The sequence below is a fragment of the Oreochromis aureus genome, linkage group 23 (genome assembly GCF_013358895.1).
Source record: "Oreochromis aureus strain Israel breed Guangdong linkage group 23, ZZ_aureus, whole genome shotgun sequence".
NCBI classification, from domain to species: Eukaryota; Metazoa; Chordata; class Actinopteri; order Cichliformes; family Cichlidae; genus Oreochromis; species Oreochromis aureus.
Genome location: NC_052963.1, coordinates 20,985,670 through 21,010,107, shown reverse-complemented (window position 1 = coordinate 21,010,107; position 24,438 = coordinate 20,985,670). Strand labels below are relative to the sequence as shown.

The 24,438-nt window shown below is 42.5% G+C and overlaps 1 protein-coding gene across 1 annotated transcript in view; it reads right to left on the bottom strand.

Annotated features, from left to right (window-relative positions):
* LOC116310261 (inactive dipeptidyl peptidase 10-like) overlaps positions 1 to 24,438 on the bottom strand; it is a 79,086-nt gene that overhangs the window by 15,410 nt on the left and 39,238 nt on the right. Inside the window, exons 6-17 of the mRNA XM_039607356.1 lie at positions 22,150 to 22,202; positions 21,979 to 22,060; positions 20,561 to 20,681; positions 18,627 to 18,781; positions 17,235 to 17,332; positions 17,025 to 17,148; positions 14,648 to 14,686; positions 13,743 to 13,850; positions 10,455 to 10,546; positions 9,887 to 9,934; positions 9,661 to 9,779; positions 4,175 to 4,222 (exon numbers count right to left, since the gene is read on the bottom strand). Coding sequence (XP_039463290.1) covers positions 4,175 to 4,222; positions 9,661 to 9,779; positions 9,887 to 9,934; positions 10,455 to 10,546; positions 13,743 to 13,850; positions 14,648 to 14,686; positions 17,025 to 17,148; positions 17,235 to 17,332; positions 18,627 to 18,781; positions 20,561 to 20,681; positions 21,979 to 22,060; positions 22,150 to 22,202 — 1,087 coding nt within the window. The remainder of the gene's footprint in view (positions 1 to 4,174; positions 4,223 to 9,660; positions 9,780 to 9,886; positions 9,935 to 10,454; positions 10,547 to 13,742; positions 13,851 to 14,647; positions 14,687 to 17,024; positions 17,149 to 17,234; positions 17,333 to 18,626; positions 18,782 to 20,560; positions 20,682 to 21,978; positions 22,061 to 22,149; positions 22,203 to 24,438) is intronic.

Genomic DNA, 24,438 nt, shown 5'->3' with positions numbered 1-24,438 from the left:
GATGCTATTACTGCAAAGCAGGGTCTTATCAGAGGGACGCTTCATTAGTTACTCTTCCCAAAGTTTCTTAATACTAAATGTTTTTTGAGCGTGTTTTTCCCTTTTTCAAATCAGTCTGAGTGCAGCTGGTGCAGATTGTGAAACCCCCGTGAGGAAGATTTGCGTTTGTAATACTGGACTATAAAAAACACAGACTTAACTTGACAGCTGTCACTCTTGGCTGTTTGATTTCTCTCTGCTTCATTTATGCAGTAAATGCACTGGGAGACCTTCAGTCGTCATTCATTTACTTTCTATGTGGCTGCAAAACGCACGAGGCTTCAGCAAAGGCTGCTGGGTAAACTGGCTATAAATTCACTGTATAAACAGGCTGAAAGCATTTGCTGATAAGCAACATAAATAATCCATATTGCAGACCAGTCACGGTGGTGTTCTCTGATAAACTATATCTGATCCCCCCACACACATCTTATTTCCAGAAAGGAAAACTTGCATAAGGAAAGTTGGTTGATTGCATATAAAAGATGACTTTGCTCCTTTCCTCTCCATCCTCGAGTGTCTGCCCTGCCTCTGCCTTGTTGTTTACTGTACAACAATATGTATATTATATATGTATAACACCCAGCACGCCCCTACGGGCGGTTTATCCTTCAAGCTCGGGTCCTCTACCAGAGGCCTGGGAGCTTGAGGGTCCTGCGCAGTATCTTAGCTGTTCCCAGGACTGCGCTCTTCTGGACAGAGATCTCCGATGTTGTTCCCGGGATCTGCTGGAGCCACTCGCCTGCTTGGGAGTCACCGCACCTAGTGCTCCGATTACCACGGGGACCACCGTTACCTTCACCCTCCACATCCTCTCGAGCTCTTCTCTGAGCCCTTGGTATTTCTCCAGCTTCTCGTGTTCCTTCTTCCTGATATTGCTGTCATTCGGAACTGCTACATCGATCACTACGGCCGTCTTCTCCTGTTTGTCTACCACCACTATGTCCGGTTGGTTAGCCACCACCATTTTGTCCGTCTGTATCTGGAAGTCCCACAGGATCTTAGCTCGGTCATTCTCCATCACCCTTGGGGGCATCTCCCATTTTGACCTCGGGACTTCCAGGTTATACTCAGCACAGATGTTCCTGTACACTATGCCGGCCACTTGGTTATGGCGTTCCATGTATGCCTTGCCTGCTAGCATCTTGCACCCTGCTGTTATGTGCTGGATTGTCTCAGGGGCATCTTTACACAGCCTGCACCTGGGGTCTTGCCTGGTGTGATAGACCCCAGCCTCTATGGATCTTGTACTCAGAGCTTGTTCTTGTGCTGCCATGATTAGTGCCTCTGTGCTGTCTTTCAGTCCAGCTTTGTCCAGCCACTGGTAGGATTTCTGGATATCAGCCACCTCCTCTATCTGCCGGTGGTACATACCGTGCAGGGGCCTGTCCTTCCATGATGGTTCCTCGCCTTCCTCCTCTTTCTTGGGTTTCTGCTGCCTGAGGTATTCACTGAGCACTCGGTCAGTTGGGGCCATCTTCCCAATGTATTCTTGGATGTTCGTTGTCTCATCCTGGACTGTGGTGCTGACACTCACCAGTCCCCGGCCCCCTTCCTTCCGCTTAGCGTACAGCCTCAGGGTGCTGGACTTGGGGTGAAACCCTCCATGCATGGTAAGGAGCTTTCTTGTCTTTATGTCAGTGGCTTCTATCTCCTCCTTTGGCCAGCCTATTACCCCAGCAGGGTACCTGATCACGGGGAGGGTGTAGGTGTTGATAGCCTGGATCTTGTTCTTACCGTTCAGCTGACTCCTCAGGACTTGCCTGACCCTCTGCAGGTACTTGGTGGTTGCAGCTTTTCTAGCGGCCTCTTCATGGTTCCCATTCGCCTGCGGGATCCCCAGGTACTTGTAACTGTCCTCTATGTCTGCAATGTTGCCTTCTGGTAGTTCAATCCCCTCAGTTTCTACCTTCCCTCTCTTTGTTACCATCCGACTACACTTCTCCAGCCCAAATGACATCCCAATGTCATTGCTGTATGGCCTGGAAGTGTGGATCAGTGAATCGATGTCTCGTTCACTCTTGGCATACAGCTTGATGTCATCCATGTACAGGAGGTGGCTGACAACTGCTCCGTTCCGTAGTCAGTATCCGTAGCCAGTCTTGTTAATGATCTCACTGAGGGGTTCAGGCCTCGCGCAGAACAGCAGTGGGGACAGAGCATCTCCTTGGTAGATCCCGCACTTGATGGTGACTTGTGCTATGGGCTTGGGTTGGCCTCTAGTGTTGTACGCCACATCCCCATTGAGTTCCTGATGAAGGCTCTTAGGGTCCTGTTGATCTTGTACAATTCTAGGCATTCCAGTATCCAGCTGTGGGGCATTGAGTCATAGGCCTTCTTGTAATCAATCCAGGCAGTGCAGAGGTTGGTCAGTCTGGTCTTGCAGTCTCGGCTGACTGTTCTGTCTACCAGTAGCTGGTGTTTTGCGCCTCTGGTATTCTTGCCAATCCCTTTCTGTCCCCGCTCATGTATTGACCCATGTGCCTGTACATCTTAGCCGATATGATGCCTGACAGGAGCTTCCATGTAGTACTGAGGCAGGTTATTGGTCGGTAGTTGGATGGGACCGGTCCCTTCTTGGGGTCCTTGGGGATCAGGACCGTCCAACCTTCGTTAGCCATTCGGTGTCTCTCGTTAACTAGCAGCTGGTTCATTTGTGCTGCCAGACATATATATATATATATACATATATATATATATAGACATATATATCTATATATATATATATCTACATATATATATATATATATATATATATATATATATATATATATATATGAATATAGTCACGCCCCTTTGATTTGTCAGTTTTTTGTTTGCCTTTGGTTTTGCCCTGCTTATTGTTCCCAGGTTTTGGGGGGCTTTAAATGTGGGATTATCTAAAAATTCACCAGCTTCAGCCACTTTGATAAAGTGACTGAAAACACACTGTCCAGATGAGCAGGATCAAATTTCTGGGATGTAAACTTGGATATTTTAGCATGGTGACTTTCAGAGTCCACCTCAAACGGGCATTAGAAGAACTACAGTTTTTGGCACTTCAGCTGTGGATTTATTTTTCAGCCCTGGACTTTAAGTGGGTTTTTGTCTGCCGCCCATAGTCTCCAAGTGCCACAGCAAGTGGCAGTAATACACTCACTGAAGGCTCAATTGTGGAAGCATATGAACTCCAAAATAGGAGGCAACAGTCAGCTTGGTGATATTTTTTAAACAAGCTCTTTTGTTTCGCAAGAGAAAAAAAACAGATGGAATTGTTTTTTGGAGAAAGTTGATCCTCTCACAGCAAGCACCTGGTTTGTTACCCCTGGAAACTTCAGCATTTGGAAGAATTTCTCACAAAAGGAACCCCAGGAAAAATAACTACGTTTGTTACTTCAGCCTGATGTTAACACAACACAATGTGGCTCGAAACGACGAGGCTGCTCCGTAGCATTTTGAGGTGATTTCTCTTAAAAACAGACACATGGAAACTGTTACTGTACTTTAATTCAGCTTTTAATTACTGCTTTTGTGTGATGGAAAATTCTGTAGATCATGTGCATTTGAAGAAGCACAAGCACACGGCAAAGCAAAGGTGTCACTGCCATGATTATAACCTCGACTGTGCATGAAGTTGGTGACCTCTTCTTTCACTATGTTTGTAGAAGCAGTCTGCACGGCTAGCTGCTTGATTTCATCCACCTGTGGCCGTGAAAGTGACTGGAACACCTGAATTCAATGATCTGGATGGCTGAGTGAATACTTTTGGCAATGTAGTGTAGGTGTCCTCACTCTGGCATCCTATCTGTGCGCCACTGACTTACACAGATGGTATCCAAATCCACTCTTTCACAATCTTTAAATGAATTCCCCTCGCAGCCCCGCTGATGATTAGCTCTTCTAAAACGCTAAGCGATGACACCCGCCCGTTTAAAGTATGATACAAAGCACGTTAAACGCCTCCAAAATGCAGAAATTATCAGCGCGGTCTGGCACCAACTCCAGCAGCTGCTCATGTTTCCACACAAATGAGATGATGTCGCCTAATTGCAGAAAACTATTTTCCATTTCAGAGCGGGAGTGAGAAAAAAGCACATCTGCCCGCCCACGCAAACATCGTACAAACACCATCAGGCAGGGTAAAGACTCCACTCACAGTCCATGTCGGCGAGACTGACAAGCAGCACAGCTGGAACTCCGGGACCTGCGATGGGAGACAGAGAGAGAGAGAGAGATGACCGTGTGTTTGTGAATAAAAAGCTCCATGCCGATTCAGCCTGCTTTAGGTTGTGTTTTGACCAATTGTCAGTCATGCAAAAGCAAAAAAGAACAACTTATTCTGAACGTCAGGAGTATTTTTATTTTTATTTCTGCAATTGTTATGCAATTAAAGCAAAAAGAGTAAAACTGGAGATTTCAATCAGCTTTAATTCTCTCAGCCAAGCTCTAAATGCACCTTTCCTTTGCATTTGCCATATTAGAAAGTAAAAGTGAACAATGTTGTCGATAGATGGTGTTGTCTGGCTTTAGATTGAGTGCCTTATTTGTCCGGAGAAATAAACTAGCATGGCTAACATGGAGCCAAAGAAGCCAAAAAACCACCCGGAAACTGAACACGCCTCCAGAGGGAAACAGAGGCAGCAAGAATGAGCAGATTTTATGAGCTAGTGAAGCTTGTTGGCCTGTGATTGACTGTTGTGATAGGCTGCGGCACCACACGTTGCTCCTGAACCAAAGAAAACTCTGGGTATCATGACTGAAAGTGGCTTCATTTCACAAAACGATCAAAAAGAAGAACCAGAATAAGGCTGCTTCCTGTTGCTATAAAAGCAAGCGTGCAGTGTATCGTGAAGAGAAAGTTTGGAAACCACCGGAGGATTAACCGATGTCTGGATCACTGATTCGAAAATGCAAACAGGGCTTTATAGTATTTGAAACAACACATGAGTGAGCCACACAACCTCTGCTCCAGGTACCCAGATTAGTTACACTGTATGACATTTGTTAAAAATTTAAAATAAAAACACGTGTTTTCCATTTACACAGTAAAATCTAATTCAATTATAAGATTTTACATATGGGGACATAATACAAAGTCATGTGTTCTTAGCCAGGTTCTAAAGTTACTTAAATAAAACCTCAGATGAACACGACATAGAATAGAATAGAATAGAATTCAACTTTATTGTCATTGCACATGTCACAGATACAGGGCAACGAAATGCAGTTTGCATCCATCCAGAAGTGCTTTAGTGATATAGATATATTACAATATATATTAGCAATAATATAGATATGCAAGTATATTACAGAAATGGGTCTATTGTGGTATGTTATAATGTACACGGTATGAAGTATGTTGTGAATATTCTATAACTATAGGTATGTACAGGCTGTAGTGAGTACAAGCTATGTACAGGATATGAACAGGATATAAATATGAAAAACTATACAGAGTATGAAATAAATAACTTTACAGAAATATGAGATATACAGTTATACAGAAATGGGAACTATGCAAGTTGTAAACAGTTGTAAGGTTAAAAATTGTTGTATGTACAGAATGATTATTTACACAGAGCTATACAGTAGTGCAGTTAAGTTAAGTGAGGGTGTGGATAATTTCTACAGAGGCTGTCAGATGTCAGGAGGCAGAGTTCAGGAGTCTGACAGCTGTGGGAAGAAGCTGTTCCGGTACCTGGTGGTCTTAGTCCGGAGGCTCCTGTAGCGCCTCCCAGAGGGCAGGAGGGTGAAGAGTCCATGTGATGGGTGACTGGGGTCTCTGATGATTTTCCCAGCCCTTTTCAGACACCGCTTCCTGTAGATGTCTTTTATGGCAGGAAGTGGTGCTCCGGCGATGCGCTGGGCAGTTTTCACGACTCTCTGCAACGCCTTCGGTCCGAGGCAGAGCAGTTCCCGTACCAGACTGTTATACAGTTGGTCAGGATGCTCTCGATGGTGCAGCAATAGAAGTTCACCAGGATGTCTGAGGAAAGGTGGTTCTTCCTCAGAGTCCTCAAGAAGAAGAGGCGCTGGTGAGCCTTCTTGACCAGCTTGGAGCAGTTGGTCGTCCAGGTGAGATCCTCGGAGATGTGGACTCCCAGGAACTTGAAGCTGCTCACACGCTCCACAGCCGTCCCCTTAATGTGGATGGGTGGATGTGGGTCAGCATTCCTCCTGTAGTCCACGATGAGCTCCTTGGTCTTCTCGGTGTTAAGCAGCAGGTTGTTTGTGTCGCACCACTCAGCCAGGCGATCCACCTCCTCCCTGTAGGCGGCCTCATCGTTGTCACTGATGAGGCCAATCACCGTGGTGTCATCTGCAGACTTAATGATGGTGTTGGAACCATCAGCAGGTCTGCAGTCGTGGAAATGAAGAGGAGTAGAGGAAAGGCTCATCACACAGCCTTGTGGTACACGGTGTTCATTGTGATGGTAGATGAGCAGTGGTTATCCAGCCGGACATGTTGGGGGCGGTTGGTCAGGAAGTCCAGTAACCATTTGCAGATGAGGGAACTGATGCCCAGGTCTGTCAGTTTCCTGATGAGTTGTGAGGGGTGGATTGTATTGAACGCTGAACTGAAGTCTATAAACAGCATTCTGGCGTGTAGGTGTTGTTGTTGTCCAGGTGTGAGAGGACAGAGTGCAGTGCGATGGAGACTGCATCCTCTGTGCTCCTGTTCTGGCGGTATGCAAATTGGTGGGGGTCCAGGGTGGGGGAGACAGGATTTGAAGTGTGCTAAGACCAGCTGCTCTAAGCACTTAGTGATGATGGGGTGAGTGCTACTGGGCGGTAGTCATTGAGGCAAGATGGGTTGGAGTTTTTGGGTATCGGGACGATGGAGGTGGATTTGAAGCAGGCCGGTACCACAGCGTGGAGCCAAGGACAGGTTGAATATGTCTGTCAGGACTCCTGCAAGCTCCCAGAACACGCTCTGAGAACACGACCGGGATGCCATCAGGACCTGCAGCCTTGTGGACATTGATCCTGCTCAGCACCGCTCCTACATCGGTGGGGGAGAGAGTCAGAGGTTGGTGGTCTGGCGTCACATCTGCTTTGGTTGTGGGGTTCCCTCGCTCAAAACAAGCGTAAAAGTTGTTGAGCTCGTTGAGGAAGGAGACATCAGAGGATGCGGGGGAGGGTTTGGTGGTCCTGTAGTCTGTGATGGTCTGGAGTCCTTGCCACATGCGTCGGGGGTTGGAGTTGGAGAAGTGTTCTTCTACCTTCTTTTTGTAATGGTGTTTGGCTTTTTGATGCCCTTCTTTAGATTAGCCCTGGCTGTACTGTGGCGTGTGCATCTCCTGACCTAAAGGCGGTGTTGCGGGCCTTCAGGAGGAGACGAACATCCTGGTTCATCCAAGGCTTCTGGTTGGGGTACATAGTGATCCGTTTCTGGGTGGTGACACTGTCTGTGGTTTCGGAGATGTAATCCAGTACAGATGAGGCGTACTGGTCCAGGTCTGTGTGGGTGAACATATTCCAGTCTGTGTTTTAAATCTGTCCTGGAGCACTGCGTCTGTCCCCTCTGGCCACACTTTTTAATTGTCCTCACAGCAGGTTTCACACGTTGGATGAGTGGTGAATACCGAGGTGTGAGGAACAGGGAGAGATGGTCCGATTGTCCAATGTGGGGGAGGGGTGTTGCTTTGTAGGCTCCAGCCAGGTTGGAATAAACATGGTCTAAAGTCTTGTCTCCTCTGGTGTGGCAGGAGACATGTTGGTGGAATCTGGGGAGGACTGTCTTTAAGTTGGTGTGGTTGAAGTCGCCAGCAACAATAAAAGCAGCCTCGGGGTGTTTATTCTGGTGTTTGTTAATGGCTGCAGAAAGTTCTTTCATGGCCAACCTAGCATTAGCATCGGGGGGATATATACTGCAGTGAGTATGATCGAAGTGAGTTCTCTGGGGAGATAATAAGGTCTGCATTTGACCATTAAAAACTCCGCATTAGGTGAGCAGTGACTCTCAGTAGTAGTGGAGTTCATGCACCAAGCATTGTTAATATAAATGCACAAACCTCCACCTCTGGTCTTGCCGGAGTCATCTGCTAGCCTGTCGGCTCGGTGTGTGTGGCGTCCTGCTAACTCGATAGCATTGTCCGGGCAGCTGTTGTTCAACCATGTTTCGGTGAAAAACATGACATTTGAGTCCATAATCCGTCTGTTGTTAGTGATGGAGAGCCGTATCGCATCCATTTTGTTTGCCAGAGAACGGGCATTGGCGAGGAAAATACTGGGTAAAGGCAGCCGGTGTGGTGTTAGCTTTAGCTTAGCCCGTAGCCCTCCGCGCCATGTTACGCTGTATCATTATTTAACAAGAACCAAAATGCTGAACCTAAGCACACCTCAGGATTCAGCAGCCTGTAGAAGCACCTTTAGCAGCATCACTGTGAAGGACACTTGGTCCACTCTTCTTTACAATATTCACTGGCTGGGCCCACGTCCTCATTTTAGGTTTGGTAGCGATTTTAGTAGATAAAGGCGAATGTTTTAATCAAGAAATGAACTGCGGTTTGGGGAAGGCCTCGATGGGGACTGGCAGCGGCTCCAGGGCCTGGCAGTCCCCATGTACTAACGAGAAGTAAAGAAATGAAAGAATTCAAAAAGGGGAGAGGGAGGGTGGGGCATGAAAATGAAAACGAACAGCTTGTAGAACTGGGAGGGTCCATATATAGATAACACCCAGAAGGGGCGTGGTCTCGCTCCTGAAATTCAGATAATTTATCTCCAATTATCCCAGTTCATTGAGGTTCATGGACAGCTCTCTAAGATCCCACCAGAGCATTACAGTCAGGCTGAGGTGAGACGTTTGACTGAATCATTGCAGCACCTTGATGTTTTCTTTACAAGTCATTCTGTTGTAGATCTGCTGCTATGCTTGGGATCATTGTCCTGAGTTCACGGTCGACTCAATAACCGCAAGGTGCCCAGATCATGACCCCTCCACCACCGTGCTGACAGCTGGTATGAGGTCTCCGGTTTTGTGCATCCTGACCAAACATCTCCACTTTGGTCTCATCTGTCCAAAACACATTGTTGCCGAAATATTGTGGTTTGTTGCAGCTTTACAAACCTGCTCTTTTTAGAGAGATGAGGCTTTCTCCTGCTAAACCTTCCAAAGAAGCCATACTTGTTCCATTATTTTCTACTTTGACTGTCATGAATTTTAACATTTAACATGCTAACTGAGGCCTGATAGAAAGCAGAAACATTTTCATTCCTGTGGAAGCAGTGAGGTGATCCATGGTTATTTTACACACCGTTTCTGCATTTTGGCTCAGTTTCTGTTAAATAAATAATGACGCAATAAATCATGTTGTTTCTCATCTGAGGACCAGATGGTTTCTCATTAAGCGCCCATATATAGAGTTTTAAAACTGAAAGAGGACTTCTCTCTTCACACATGACTCTTAATATTTCTCTATTCAAACGTTGTCTTTCATGGCGTAAAGTCTCACTGTGTGTTATAGGGTGAGCCTCTGCCCGTCAGAACTCATAAGCTCAGAAAGAGTGCTCATTAACACTCTTCTGAAAGGACGGCTGTGGTTGATTTGTCATTAAAATGCCAAATCTTGCTCACACAAGACCTCATAATCTGTGTGTGTGATGCTTCTCCGAGCGGGACGTGCATCGACCCTCTCTGACCTTGACAGTGCACGATGGCGTGCTGCGCGTCCGGGCTGACGTCGGCATCGAAGAAGGTGCACCCCTCTCGCAGTCCACAGGTGAGGCATCGCCGTGGAAACGAGCTGAGAGTCGACACACTGTCAGAGGAAAGGGGACAAAATGTTTACCGAGCCTCACACGCACACACACGAGCAGCGGATAATGACAAAGGCTGGAGGAATAAGGCTTTAAGTGTGTGTTTCACCTGTATAGGTGTCTGTGTTCTGCAGCGTCCTTTGTGCTCAGGAAGTATCTGTGTGAAGGAAAGCAGAGCAGCTAAAGTAGGACAAGGTCACACATCCATTATCCATCCGCCTGCACTCGTCTCTGTGTCCGCCCAACCGTAAGCAAAGATCTGTGCTGTCATGAAGCCCGCGGCTCACAAAGCACTTGTTGTTTTCTCACGTTTATCTCGTCTTCCTCAATGAAGCTGAATTATTATTATTAGCAGTGATAATGGGAAAAATTGAATAAGACAGGCAGAAGAGTTTTTATTCGTTTCTTGGTTGGAAAATGAAAAAAGTGGCTTTCATCTAGATAAAAATGAGGCTTTTAGCAGGAGTGTTTTTCCTTTCTCTCATCGTCTACTTTACATCTGAGCCACTGCTTTCTGAGTCCAACGTTATAATTACAGCCTGGCAACGAAAAGCCACACAGTCTGTGTTAAAACATTCATTTTCGTGGCTGTATGAGAAGCGTCTTAACATCTTCCTCTCAAATATCAATCAGTGTTTGCTGAGACAACACGGGTTATGATTTTGTTTGAGTCTTACACAGTCTGGTTGTTTTCGTCGTACGCCACAATTTTTGTCACCTCCCAGTTTCCCGACGTCAAGTTGCGAACTTCGTCCTGGTCGCTACGCAGCTGAAAGACAAACAGTTTGATGGAAACATGCTGAAGTTAAAAAACAAGGTGAAGAAGTGATAAGACTTTGGGTGGAGTCTCTCATCCCGGACTGGTTAGTTAGGAAATGCACTTTTAAATGACTTTGATGAAGTTACTTCATGCTGTCTGAATATTATTATCTTTGTTTCTGGCATTAGACTATTACTTTGACAAAGATAATCATTTTTATTGACAGTGAAGTTTAGAAATTTTGGCTGTTTCTTTGTTTAATGTTCATCCTCTGCCCATATTTAACTGGTGTATGGATTTGGATGTGTGTGCTTGATATTGCTTTGTGCAGCCTATGATTGTACTGCTGTCCTTGTTTGCAAGGACACTCATGAAAAAAGAGAGTTTTAATCTCAAGATTTCTTTTTCCTTATGAAAAGAAGGTTAAATAAAAAAATTAAATCTGGAAGTTGTGTATTCAGGCTCGGCTGTGACTGCTGTTCTTCACCACACTGCCCCTTCCTCCACGGTGCTAAACTGTCTTTCTTGATCTTTGCTGATCTTCGTTTTGATGCAAGAGTAATTCCCGACTTGTTTCTTTCCCACTACTGTGATTAAAAAAATCCAGAAAAATAATCCAATTACATAAAAGTTAAAAAACTGATTTGCATGTCACTGAATAAATAAGTATTTGATCCCCAATCAAAACAAGAGTTAAGTGGTAAGCTGTTTCCCGTAGTTGGTCACCAGGTTTGCACACATCCCAGGAGGGACTGTACAATACAGAAACTCTAAATCCTTTAGGTTTTTTGGCTCAGCTCTATATAGTCTGAAGTCTGGTTAGACTACTCTTTTATCACAGTGTGCTTCTTCTTTAGCCCATCCTTTGGTGCTTTGGTGCTATGTTTTGGGTCAATGTCTTGCTTGAAGAGCCATCCATGACTCATTTTCAGCGTCCTGGCTGAGGGAAGCAGGATCTCATGAAGTCATATTGTACAGTTAGCACGTTTCCACGTCTGCGCCTGACTGTGGGGACAGTGTTCTTTGAGTCTTCAGATTTCAGTCAGTTACAGCGTAGTGTGTCACCAACGGCGTTACCAACTGACTTCAAACACTTATTTAAATCAATAACATGCAGATCAATTTATAACTTTTATATAATGGTGTTTCTGGATTTTTGGTTGATATTCTGTCTCTCTCCAATAAGATTTCCCCCACTGTACTTACCTGACTGCCTACTCCTCACCACACCCTCCCAAGCCACCTGAGGCCCCCCGGCCGGCCCTCTGACTAAACCTCTTAAATTCCTTCCTTCCTGACTACCACTTAAACATTTGATGCCAGCCCGATTCTGTGTCTCCTCTTTCTTGACAATTGCAAATAAACGCTTTATTGTGAGATTCGTTTCTTTTTTAGGTCCAACCCACCTGTATCCCTGACTTTTTCTTTATTAGCAAAGCAGCACAGTGACAGCCGTCCGTATACTACAACCTTCAGCTGTGCCAAATTCTCAACAAGTAAAAAGAAATCAAAACAACTGAAGAACCTGAAGTAAATTAGATCAATTTTTAAGCTTCTGTGTATTAAATGACCAAAATAAAAAAAATGTTTCACATAAAACTGAGCTGATAAAGTTCAGTGACCTGTTTAACCTCTTTCTATGTGTGCGGATGCAGTTTGTTTCATTGCATCTTATACATCATGTGAAATTACACAGTTTTAAGTGCTTCTGTTTTTAACATTAATTCAGAAAAATCCAGATTGTATTTTTATTTTAAAGTGGCCCTACTATGCTCCTTTCCAGGTTTATATTGTGAGACTCTAGCAGGTAATTTTTACATCGTTCAAAGATCTACATAATCATTCTGTGGGCCTTGGTGATGCCCTCACTTTAAGGCCAGCTTTCTTCTGATTTGTAGCCATTATTAAATAAATAAAGTGTCTGAATAGCAGCTGGGTTGAAAAGATGGTCTGGAACTAAGCGATTAGAGGATGACATTATTATCATACACTCACAGCTAGTACATTAGGTACATGTGTTCATTCATCGACACTAATCTAATCACACTGCAGGAACCCAGTGCATTTAGGCATGCAGACATGATCAAGACGACTTAATGAGGTTCAAACTGAACATCAGAATGGAAGAGCGGTGACTTTGAGCATGGCACAGTTGTTGGTCTGAGTATCTCAAAAAGAACAGAGAAAAAGAGAAAATGTTCAGTTCGGTGGGTGAAAATGCTTTGTTGAAGTCAGAGGTCAGATGAGAAGGGCCAGACTCCTTTCAGCTAATAGGAAGGCAGTAACTCAAATAACCACTCATTACAACCAAGGTATGCAGAAGAGCATCTCTACAGCAGCAGAAGACCACATAAGTGCCACTCCTGTCAGCTAAGACCAGGAAACTAAGGCTACAATTCACAAGGGCTCATCAAAATTAGACAACAAAATATTGAAAAAACATTGCCTGGTCTGATGAGTTTATATATCTGCTGCAACATTCAGATGGTAGGGTCAGAATTTGGTCTAAACTACATGAAAGCATGGAGCCATCCTGCCCTATATCAATGATTCAGGCTACAGGTAGTGTAATGGTGTGGGGCTGTACTCAAAGGGCCTCCATATTTACAAGATTTCAATCCAGCAGAGCACCTTTGGGATGTGCAGCTGACAAATCTGCAGCAACTGTCTGATGCTATCAACATGCACCAAACACCTTGTTGAATCTGTGACTTGATGAATTAAAGCAACTCTGAAGGCAAGAAGAGCATACAACCTGACAGCTGCAAGGTGTACCTAATGAAGTGGCCAGTGAGTATATATCCAGAAAATAAGGTGAAGGCATAAATGGTCCACTTTAATTACAAGTAAATTCCAGTTTAATGTGTACATGAAAGGGAATTTTTTTTTGGTTAACCAAAAACAGTTTAATCTTAATTATAACATTTCAATAAAATATTTAATTAAATATAGTTCCGAAAACTTCTGCAACATAAAAGGCTTAAAGGGTTCCAGATGGGATTAAATTTAAATTACTTGTGATTAATTACATAATTTCCTTAGGGATTAATTAAGTATTCTGATTCTGATTAAGTAAAAACTGTGGTTGGGATTAAAATCAAAGCCAAGTAACTGATGAAACAGTCGTCCTACTCTTATCCAGTCCTGGCTACACCACTTGTGTCGAGGATGTGGAGAAAAGAGAAGAGTGTCGTCTGTAAATCACCTTCTTGGTGAACATTGTGATGTGGTGGAAGTCTCCGTGACCTCCCTGCTTCACGGGCAGCGTGAGGAAAAACCTGCTCCTGTCCCTGGAGAACAGCGGATCCTGTCCCTGCAGAGAGAAACTGAAGACTTCAGAGGTCACATCCTTCATGCATGGACGCATCCTGCTGCATGCTGACTCAGCAATACAACACAGTCCAAAAATAAGCTACGCATATTTTTATCGATGGATACGACATTAAAGCAGGCAACTGTGCAGGAGATTTAACCTTCACATGTCTCGCCTACAGTGAAAACTAACCCGTCCCATGAGTTATACCCCTTATCCAAGCACAGGGGATGCTCCTGTATACACAAACCTTGAAAATCTATCTTTATTCATTATTCTTGCAGGCTTTTACGCTATAATGCACTTATTCAAGCATTAAAAAGAATGCCAGTAACACCCCAAAAATAATTTACGCCATTTTCACACATCCACAGGAACCCTTGACTTTTCTAGACATCATATAAATGAGGAGCATGTGAGAACACAGATGTCAAACATGGTCAGCTCGTACTTTAAATGGTCTTTAACCTCCAAGCTCTCTGCTACAATGTCCTTGTGATTGTCAGGTGTGAATGGGCGTCACGTGACCTGCCTCGTGTCCAGAGAGGCCCCCTCCCCTGAACCACACTGATGATTTGCAGTCCTACAAACATGTCTACATGTGTAATAAAGACAGCTCTGGACAAGGTCTGAGTGCAGAAGCCTGTCCGGTTAGTTTTCTATCCTTGAAATCTGGTCCTTTCTAATGCTGGCATGAATGTATGCAAGTTAAAGCTAAGACTTATCACTTCAATGTGGTATTCACAGTTTGAGTCCACATACGGCACACTGTGATAAATGTGTGCATTCAGACTTACCTGTCTGGAAAGCCATGTCTCTGAAGACTCCTCATGTCTCTGCATGAAAGAGCAGAAAATAAAATCCAAGGTTTGAAACAGCTTGAATCATCTGTCCATTAAAGGGCTCTGTAAGGTTAGGTATGGTTATGATTTCTGAATATTCATATAATACTTAAAACTATAATCATTTATGCAACTATTTCTTGTCCTTCACTTGTTTTTTTATTGACACTCGTTAGGATCTAATGCACCAATCTCACCAGAGGGTGGGAGTAATGCGCTTCAATGTCACTTAATAATAATAAAAGAAGAAGAACACGTGACGCCCCAGTGCGGCCACACTGGATGCTACTATACAGAAAGCAGAAACAGTTAAAGGTGACGACAACGGTTATAAAAGTGTGAAATAACTGAAAAATAAAAATTAAGTTTTTAAAACTTCATCTGGTAAAGCTAGCATTAGCATGTCAGTACCTGTCACAGCTACATACTGTTAGGGCCGCAAAAAGGGGCTAGGGGATGAGGGGAGCAACAATAAAAACACGAAGAAAGCGGTTTTTATCAAAACAAAGGACGTCAAACTGAAATAAACACATAAGTACAAACATAAGTTGGTAAACGTGGGCCATACTCTTATAAATACTACATTTACTCTCAAGTTATGTTAAATAAGCCACGTTTCATATCCCCCCCACCAGACATCAAAATCACTTAATATACTTCAGGTAGAAATAACAGTATCATATTATTATATTATTAATAATATTATATTATTACAGTGCTTCACTCATGAACCATTATTGTGATTTTTGGACATGAGATATGCTGAGTATATAACACGTACAACGGTTTATCACCTTTTATTAAACTGCAAATTACATCCTCTAAATTAGATTTAGTCAGTATCTGTTTTATTCTGTAAGATAAAGTGATCTCACTTCAGGTACTGAGACTGTGAAGCACACCAACGTGGTAACTGAAACCTGCCATAAGAGAGTCAGTCTACAATCACTCTGGTATGTTGGCAGTTATATGCAATCTGTTTATGATAATACAGCAACTGATTCATAATTAACAGCATAATTATCAGCAATTAACTCTGATGAATCATTGCACATCACATATCTGTTGCTGTCTACATGGAAAGAAATCATTTGTGCTCAGCAGCCTTCCTGTTCTGTAGGAATATTACCAGAATACAAACTGCTGGCAGCCACCAATGGTGTTACCAACAGTTCAATTACCAATTCAATACAATCAGCAGGCAGCCACTGATCTTCTTGGAGATGTGAGGAGGTTGCGGTCCTATTTTTACTTGTGCGATGAAGCTGTTAGCTTGCAGTCAATCAATCAAGTGTTTTGATTGATTGACTTTTTCCCCACCCCTACCACAGACTGTAACAACGGTTTTGAGAAGCTAAAGGAACTTGTAGGTCTGAAAAGAGTAGTTAGGCTATGCCCATCAGTGCAGTCCACCACTGCCATTAGCCTTAGAAGGCAGGGAAGACCAAGGACTGTTTCTATGACAAACTGGACTTCTCAGTGTCTGATAAACCGGACTTTATGTCACAGAGATTGGTTATTCTTCCAAAGCATCTGCCAAGCTGCCAAACCAAAATCCGCAGAGCATGACAGCTTTTCACCATCCTTAAACCCGTCTGACAACCACTCCATTTTTATCAATCCATCCAGTTTTGGATGTGTGGAGGTGAATGTCGGATACCTATGATTTCAGTTTTAGAACCAAATGACCAGATTTATGACAGTTTCTCCATCTTTGGTCTTGACACAGGAATGCCAGTGTTCTTTTTTGCCACAGAGCACAATGGGAGAAGGCATGCTTAAAGCTACTTTGGTGTATCAGTGGACTCATCGGTCATGTGGTGGCCTGATGAAAAGTCGACACTCAGAGAAGTTCCAGTGTTTTAGGCACACAGTCCTCACCTAGCAGCAGCTCACACTGACTTGCACTGATTGAAGTGTGCACCATTACAAGCACAGCGCCATCTGCCTATAGGTCCTGGCAAAGGCTCACAGGCTTGTAAAGTGGCAGCTTTGATCTTCTTATAGTCAAGACTGCAGCAAAGAGGTTCTGCCACTTTACAATTTACTCTGTATCAGAGTGGACAGTGTAATGTGGTAGCTATCTCATCAAAAGCCTCTGCCTCAGTGTCACAAAAGACTGGGACTCGCTGACTGTACATATCTGACTGTAAATAAAGAAAAGCAGAACAGCTGGCCCTAAGAGAGTAAAATAACAGTACAACTTTAATGAGTTTGATTCTTCTCAACTCACAGCATTGCTTTGGGGTACACTTGAGTAATCTGCTCTGTATGCGGACAATGAAACTCTGAACCAAGTTTCCTTCCTGATGTTTAAATCAAAAGCACTCACCTGAAGACAGACTCCTATTGTTGCGTCACACACAGTCAGCAGAGAAGCGTTCTGGGGCCGACTGAGCCACCGCACGGCGAGGTGAGTATTACTGATCCACTTCACCATGGTGATATAGAAATCCCTGCAGAGAAGATACAGAGAGGAGACTCGAATTACGGTTTTTACACCTTTCTGTGCCAACCCGAGCTTATGTTTGTGTGTCGTCACCTGAGCGCGAGCTGATCGGGAGGCTGCATCTCCTGAGTGTGCGTCGCACCAACCAGGTTGACCACTGACAGCTTGACTGCAGGATTTACGTGACCGGCCTGATGGGACGGAGACAGAAACATCCCCTAAAATCTGCTTTTTAATTTTATGTACATAAAACGAGACCGTGGTGTTGACATCTATACATAAAAGCAGAGAAAAAGTCTGAATAATTCATTTAAAATGAAAAGACCATGCTATAGATCACAGAGAGAATATGTAAGCTAACACCAAATAAATAACTGTTCATGACTTGTTTCCACAAATTCTGAGCTGTAGTCTTCAGGTCAAAGGATCGTTTAAACGGTCAGACATATCATTGGTTGGACAATTGCTGGTATTACATGTCCAGTGAGAAATTAATTCCCAAGACTTTGAGATAAAACAACAATCAACATATCATCTAAAAAACAGGGAGATAATTTGTTTGTATGAATGCTCAGCCAACTTCCGAGTTTAACGCTTGTGGGTTGAGTGCAAAAGTGTCAAAAAGTATTGATGCGTTCAGTATAAATTCAAGATATCACGATGGGAATGACAACATCAATTTCAAAAAAGTTTGGATGCTGTGTCAAACGTGAACAAAAACAGAACGCACTGATAGCAGTACTAAAATAGTACTAAAAACAAACAGCTGGAGGAACTTTTGCCAGCTCATGGGGTTCATTGGCATCACGTCAGGGACATGATTGGGTATAAAAAGAGCATCTTTGAGAGGCAGAGTTTAACCAATCTGCAAAAAAGACCTGCATCTACAAACTGTGGAAAGATTTCAGAATAATGTTCCTCTACATAAATGTAAAGACTTTGAATGTCTCATCATCTACGGTGCATAATATCACTGAAAAATTCAGAAAATCTGGAGAAATCTCTGTGTGCAAGGGCAATGCCCAAAATCAACATGGATGCCTGTGATCTTCGGGCCCTCAGGCAGCACTGCGTTAACAACAGGCATGATTCTGTCATAGAAAAACTGCACTTTAAGGTAATTACTTACAGTAAAATCATTTAAAATGATTCCACCCGAGCCAGATGTGCAGAGCAGCGACTTACTGCTAGTCTGCTAAGCTAAGGTTATTGATCTGGCATTGCCTTTTCCCTCTGGTATATTTAGATTTAGCTGTGTATTAGTTGAAGGACAAAAAACTCTTAAGAACTCAAAATATATTCTTCACATCCACGAAAGGGAGATTTTATATAATTCAGATTTCACAAGAGCTAAACATCTAGCCAACTGCAACTAGCAAATAAAAAGCACACATATAAGATGCTACAGGGGTTTATCCGGGAAGACTAAATACTGCAAACAGCCTTAAAGAAAGCGACTGTCTATTCCTCAGAGCCCAGCCTCACCATTGGATATGGGTACTGTAGGCCTCGGGGGTACGTGCTGCCGGTGAACTGGGGAAGAACCATGCTGGGTACCAGTGTGTCGTTGATGGTGAGGAAGGCCAGTCGTTCTCCATCAGGAGACCACCAGTGAGCCAAATATGAATGTAGAATCTCCTCTGATCAGGAATAAAACACACAAAACATCCGTAAAACAGCTTTATTTTGATTTTTCTCCTCTCATTCTGTATTTAAAGAAACCTGAGGATCTACTTACATACATTAAGACAGATAATTGATAGATCTTATGAACCTGCTGGTTTTCCCCACCTGCACTCTTATTCTTTTATTCTTTCACTTTTGCCTTTTCTAGGTCACTTTACGTTATTTAAAATGTAATCCAAAAACTGGTCAAAAGCACACTATTTGATGGAGTTGTGCTCCTCCGCTGTCAGAACACATCAGCCAAATGGCTGCAATCTGAAGTAAAAGCAAATGAAACGGTGAAAATGCACAGCTTTCAGTAAATCTACAAACGAAGATTATTCTGTAATGTTCCCCATCTCTCTCAGACAGCGTTTGTGCAGCTCTCTGTGCAAACTGCACACACTATCACCACATTACTGAATTTGTTTACACAGAGACTTAATGGATCATAGAGGCTTGTTGTTGATTTTTCATTGCCACTCTGCTGAGTTTGTCTAGTCTGCTCTGCTGCATTTTTAATGCCAAAGACAAATCTTTGAAAAACCGACAATCCACAGTGCACCCTGAAACTGTTTCCTCCACCAACGAGCACACAGCGACTCTCCTGTTTCGCCTTCTGGCATTTAAAAAGAGAATGGCAAAAATTAAAACAACCTGGATTTAAACTTGCTTAGCAATTATTAATGTCACAAAGTTTTTATAACTGACTTTCTGAAGGTCTTAAATTTGCATTTTACTAAGAGAAAGTCAGAGAGTAACAAAAAGAGCAGTGAGCCAAATGCAATTTACAAGCGCACTGCTAATGGGAGCAATGCCACGTTTCATAAATGGCTGTTTCTGTGTCCATGGATGTGCTTTTCTCTCTTTATTAGTGGAATATGTCAAAATGAGTAAAAGGAAAAGATCTCATGCTGAAAAATTGTAGTGCACGTTACAAATCTAGTGAAACCACAGCCACTGTAGCCATACTCCAGCCTCCAGTATAACTGTAATATCCTAAAGGTAAGACACTAGAATGGCTCATTGTTTAGGAATAACATATCAAACATTTAACACTGTAAGATAATGGTATCTGAGCCATTGCAATATGTGTGAATTTTAGTAAATGTTTCACATTTTTATTGCATTGCTTGTTATTTATTTGTTATAATCACAGACTGTATATAAAGTTATTTGTTGTCATTTTTACCAGCGGAGGTTTGCATGCTAACATTACCAGTCCTGTAAAACAACGTCCATCCTGCGATTCAGTGACTTGTAGAACCACTTACAGCAGCCCACAACAGTCAGGTTGAGGTCTGGACTTTGACCGGACCATTGCACCACCTTGATTCTTTTCTTTTTCAGGCACTGTGTTGGAGATTTGCTTTCTGCTTGTGTGCTTGTGGTCATTGTCCTGTTGCATGCTTTATCTGTCAGACAGATGTCCTCACATTGAACTCTAGAATACTTTAGTATACAGAGGAGCTCATGTTGGCTAATGTGTGTATCTATATGTGAAACCACAACTGAGACTGATGTCATGAGGAATTTAGTCATAAGTAAAGTTCACAAGTGACTATAACTCATTTAAATTCAGTGTCTGTGCAAGATTTCATTTCACAGTTATTCACATAAGTCAGAGCTGGCATTTATGGCGCATCAGCCCAAAGTGCAGTTTATATATAAAAGTTGCACTTATGGTCATTAAAGGGCTCATAAAAGATGCAAAGGACTCAACGTTGGGAGTCGATACACTCTGCGGTACACACCTTCGTACAGCCAGTCAGTGAGCCCGTTGAAAATGACTCCCTCCATCCCAGAGGAGGTGATTCTCAGAGAGTTGCTCCTCACGTCTGACTGGTAGTAGATGTTATTCTCAAAGATGTAGATCTGGAGAGGAAGACGAAGTGACAGCAGACACAAACACGCAAATTTAGTTTGTTTTTCCTCTCTGCTGTTTCTCAACCTCGTGTGAAGCTGCTTTTTGCTCATCCACTTGATTTGTTTTTCTTTTTGATTTCCTCTCTGATGAGATCTCTTTTTATATATATTAAAACCCAGTGTGCAGTGTTTGTTCACCATATTTCATCAGTGTTTTAATATTTGCATTTGAAGGTACAAACAGGATCCTGCATCTTCACCAATATCCTGAATCTTCCTGAAGTCATTTCCCGCTGCATTTACTTCATTTCCACTGCTCTCTTGTCAAATGTCATTAGCTGCATGGCAGCTCCTCCGGCTAAACTGCACCCTGACCACGTGTAAGCCTTACATACACCTAATGCAGCTATTGTTTTAATAGCTGTATAAATGTTGCAACACTGACACCAACTTAGGAAAAATGGGCCAAGAGGTGGAGGGTTCATCAGTGTCGTGAGATCGGTTTTGTGAAACATTTTTCCATTTCATTGTGTTTTATTCGACTTCTGTTGTATTTCTTATGTGCATTTTTATATTTCCTGTTTTTTTGTAAGTTGCAGTGCATTTCACCTTTTAGAGCCACCATAGAAACATCTAAAAGAACTTGCAAAGAAAAGATTAAAGTTGCCCTCAACTCATGGTGCTTAAGAATGACACATAAGGACAAATTCTTACATGTCTTTTCAGGCGAAAATGCAAAACTTTAAGAAAAAGAGAATTAATCTGGTCTCTAGCTAAGAACGATTAAATAATCTGGCTGTGTTAACCTTCAGAAGTGAGAATGAGCTCTGTTTCTTCTCTGAGGACTTGTGCTCCAAGTTTGAAGACTAAAAAAAACCCTGAAAGTTTTTATAAAAGATATTTATAAAAAACTCAAATGTTATTCTTTTTATATTGCTTTCCAACTACTGATAAAGGGCACTGCACTACATCAGCAGACATTCAAGGTTGTGCTGAAAGCTGCTGCTTGCTTGTATCTTTACAGTGCTGAATTTATTTCTACAGCACAGCGCTAAAATGAAAACAGGTGGCCCAGAGACTTCCTCACTCTACTAATAAGTCTGAAGAAGCACCCCGAGTGTAACATAATGTAAGAATGTGAAATTAACTACAGACGAAAACAGAGAACGTGTAAACACAACCTATCCTGTGGAGCAGATCCCCCTGGAGCAGCTGGGCAGCGTGAATTTATAAAAAGCCGGCGAGGACAGAAGAAAGGAAATGAGAGAAAGCATCACGCTGTAAAAACAGACACTCTCAGCCTTACCAGCTGCTGTCCTTGTCGTCCCCAGGCTGCGTGCTGGAGCACAGCATTGTGGACCTCGGGAGGATTCAGCTCCCTTACCTCCCTGTTAAACACACACACACAGAAATAAAACAACCTGAATGCCTTCACATGCAGAGAGCAGGCGATGATGAAAAGTCTAAACCGGCTTACCTTGTGTAGATGTTGTACAAGATATAAGATGCGGTGTATGAATATCTGTACATCTGAAATGAGAGAGCAAGCCATCACATAATGCAAACACTGATCCATCACTGATACCAGCCTTGCTGAGCAAAGACAAACCAACTGCAGCGGGAAAACTCTGATATACGTGCTGAAGTCACAGTCGTCTGCAAACATCTCGTTATTCTGCTTCCTGTTTGATTGCAATACTCCAACTAATCTGTTAGTGTTGGCTTTTTTTAGCTGGCTGTTTGTGACATGTGGTTTTGTTTGATACCTTTAATAATTATGCGACTGCTGAATGAGTTCCTAAATCAAATTTGACAGTACATCTGTAGTTTAAACCCTGGAGAACCTGAGCGTTCTGTTATTGTTCTGCTTCTTGCATTGGTATAATAAATCCATCTAGCAGAATATGTGTATGTCTTTGATGGTTTTATCGATGTTTCTGTCACTTCCTGTTTTATTTCAGTAAATTCTGTTCTCTGCTTGTGTTCTTATTTTAGGAGCTCATGGTTGTTCTTGTTTTGAGTATGGTTAATGTTTGAGTCCTTGAGTTCTTTAGTCATTTTGGGGATGTTTGGGGTTTTTTTGTTTTGTATTTTTTATAATTCATGTATTTTGGTTCTGTTTTCTATATTGGCTTTTGTTCTCCTCTTGCTTTACTTGATAGGTTTGTTTATTCCTTTTGTATTCCCATTATGTTTCATTCTAATTTTAAATTGCTAACCCAAAATTTAGAGTTACGGACATCATGTTTTTTGTGTGTTTCTGGTAGAAACAGGTTATAACAGTCTTTTTCAGTGTTAGTTGTTTTGACTTTTCTCTCATTAAGCAGCTTAAAATTCTTCTCTTTGCACTTGGCTCTTTTTCTAATAACACACTTAACAAAACCTAGCTCGCTGGCAAAATATGCAAGTGTAAAACTTAAGGGTTATAATACACTCCGGTCAAAATAAAAGCAGGCTCTTTTTTACGTAGTAACACACATGGCATGTGTTCATGTGGTCATAATGAAAAAAAAAAAAGATCTTGACGTGTGGAATAGGTGTAACACATCTTTATCAAACGATACCAAGGAAACTGGACGAGGTGTGCTTTACAGATTAATCTGCTTTTCACAGATTGAGGCTGACTGACTGACCTTCGCTATGATGCTTAAAATGATGTATGTTTACAAATGCTTCAGTAAAGTCATCTTTATCGACCCAATGATGCTATGAACTGACACGTCATCCATTCTGGCTTAAATATCTTGTGTTATTGCACTATTTGTCTTGTGTTTTGCTTTTTCTTACAAATATTGATCATACTGACATTTTGCTCAGCAAAAGCTGTCTCAATTTATCTTCATCAATCTCTCCTTAAAGCCCAGATTCCCCTCTTGTCCTCGAGCAGGATCTTTTAGAAGCTATTTACAGAACATCTGCATATTCATGAACTACCACTGGCCAGTGGTCTGGCCCCCAGGTTCACTTCAAGTCAATGGGAAACGAATCATGCAAATTTTGGTATACTGTATTTTATCAGAAGCACTGGGGGTACTGCCCCTTACTGTAGGCTTTGTTCAACAATTTTAAGTTAAGAATAATGTTACCCGATTCATCGATTCCACCCACTCATCACATGAATGTGGTGAAATAAACTAGGCAAGTGTGAGAAGTGTAGAACCACCTTTAGCAGCACAAATTTGAAGTAATTGTTTTCTGCCTAATTTTAATCAATCTCTACAATGTTGTGGAGGAATTTTGGTCCATTCATCTTTACAATGTTGCTTCGGTTCAATGAAGTTTGCAAGGTTTCATTTACGCACAGCTCTCTTAAGGATATCAGATCAAAGGATTTCAATCAGGCTGAAGTCTGAAGTTTGACTGGTCACTGCAGCACCTTGAATTTTTTTTTCACCCATTGTTTTTTGCTGCTGTGCTTGGGATCATTGTCCTGTTGCATGACTCAGTTTGGTCCAAGCTTTAGCTGCCTCACATCTGACTCTAGCATATTTTGGTATATGTGTTGTTCAGGGTCGACTCAATGACTGCAAGCTGTCCAGGTCCTGTGGCTGCAAAACAAGCCCAATCAACACCCCACCACCACGTGCTGACAGATGGCATGAGGTATTTGTCCAAAGGACATTGTCATGGAAGTCTTGTGGTTTGTTCAGATGTAGCTTTGCAGACCTAAGCTGTGTTGCCATGTTCTTTTTATAGAGAGGAGGTTTTTTTCAGGCAATCCTCCCAAACAAGCCACACTTGTTCAGTCAAAGGAGTTTGCAAAGAA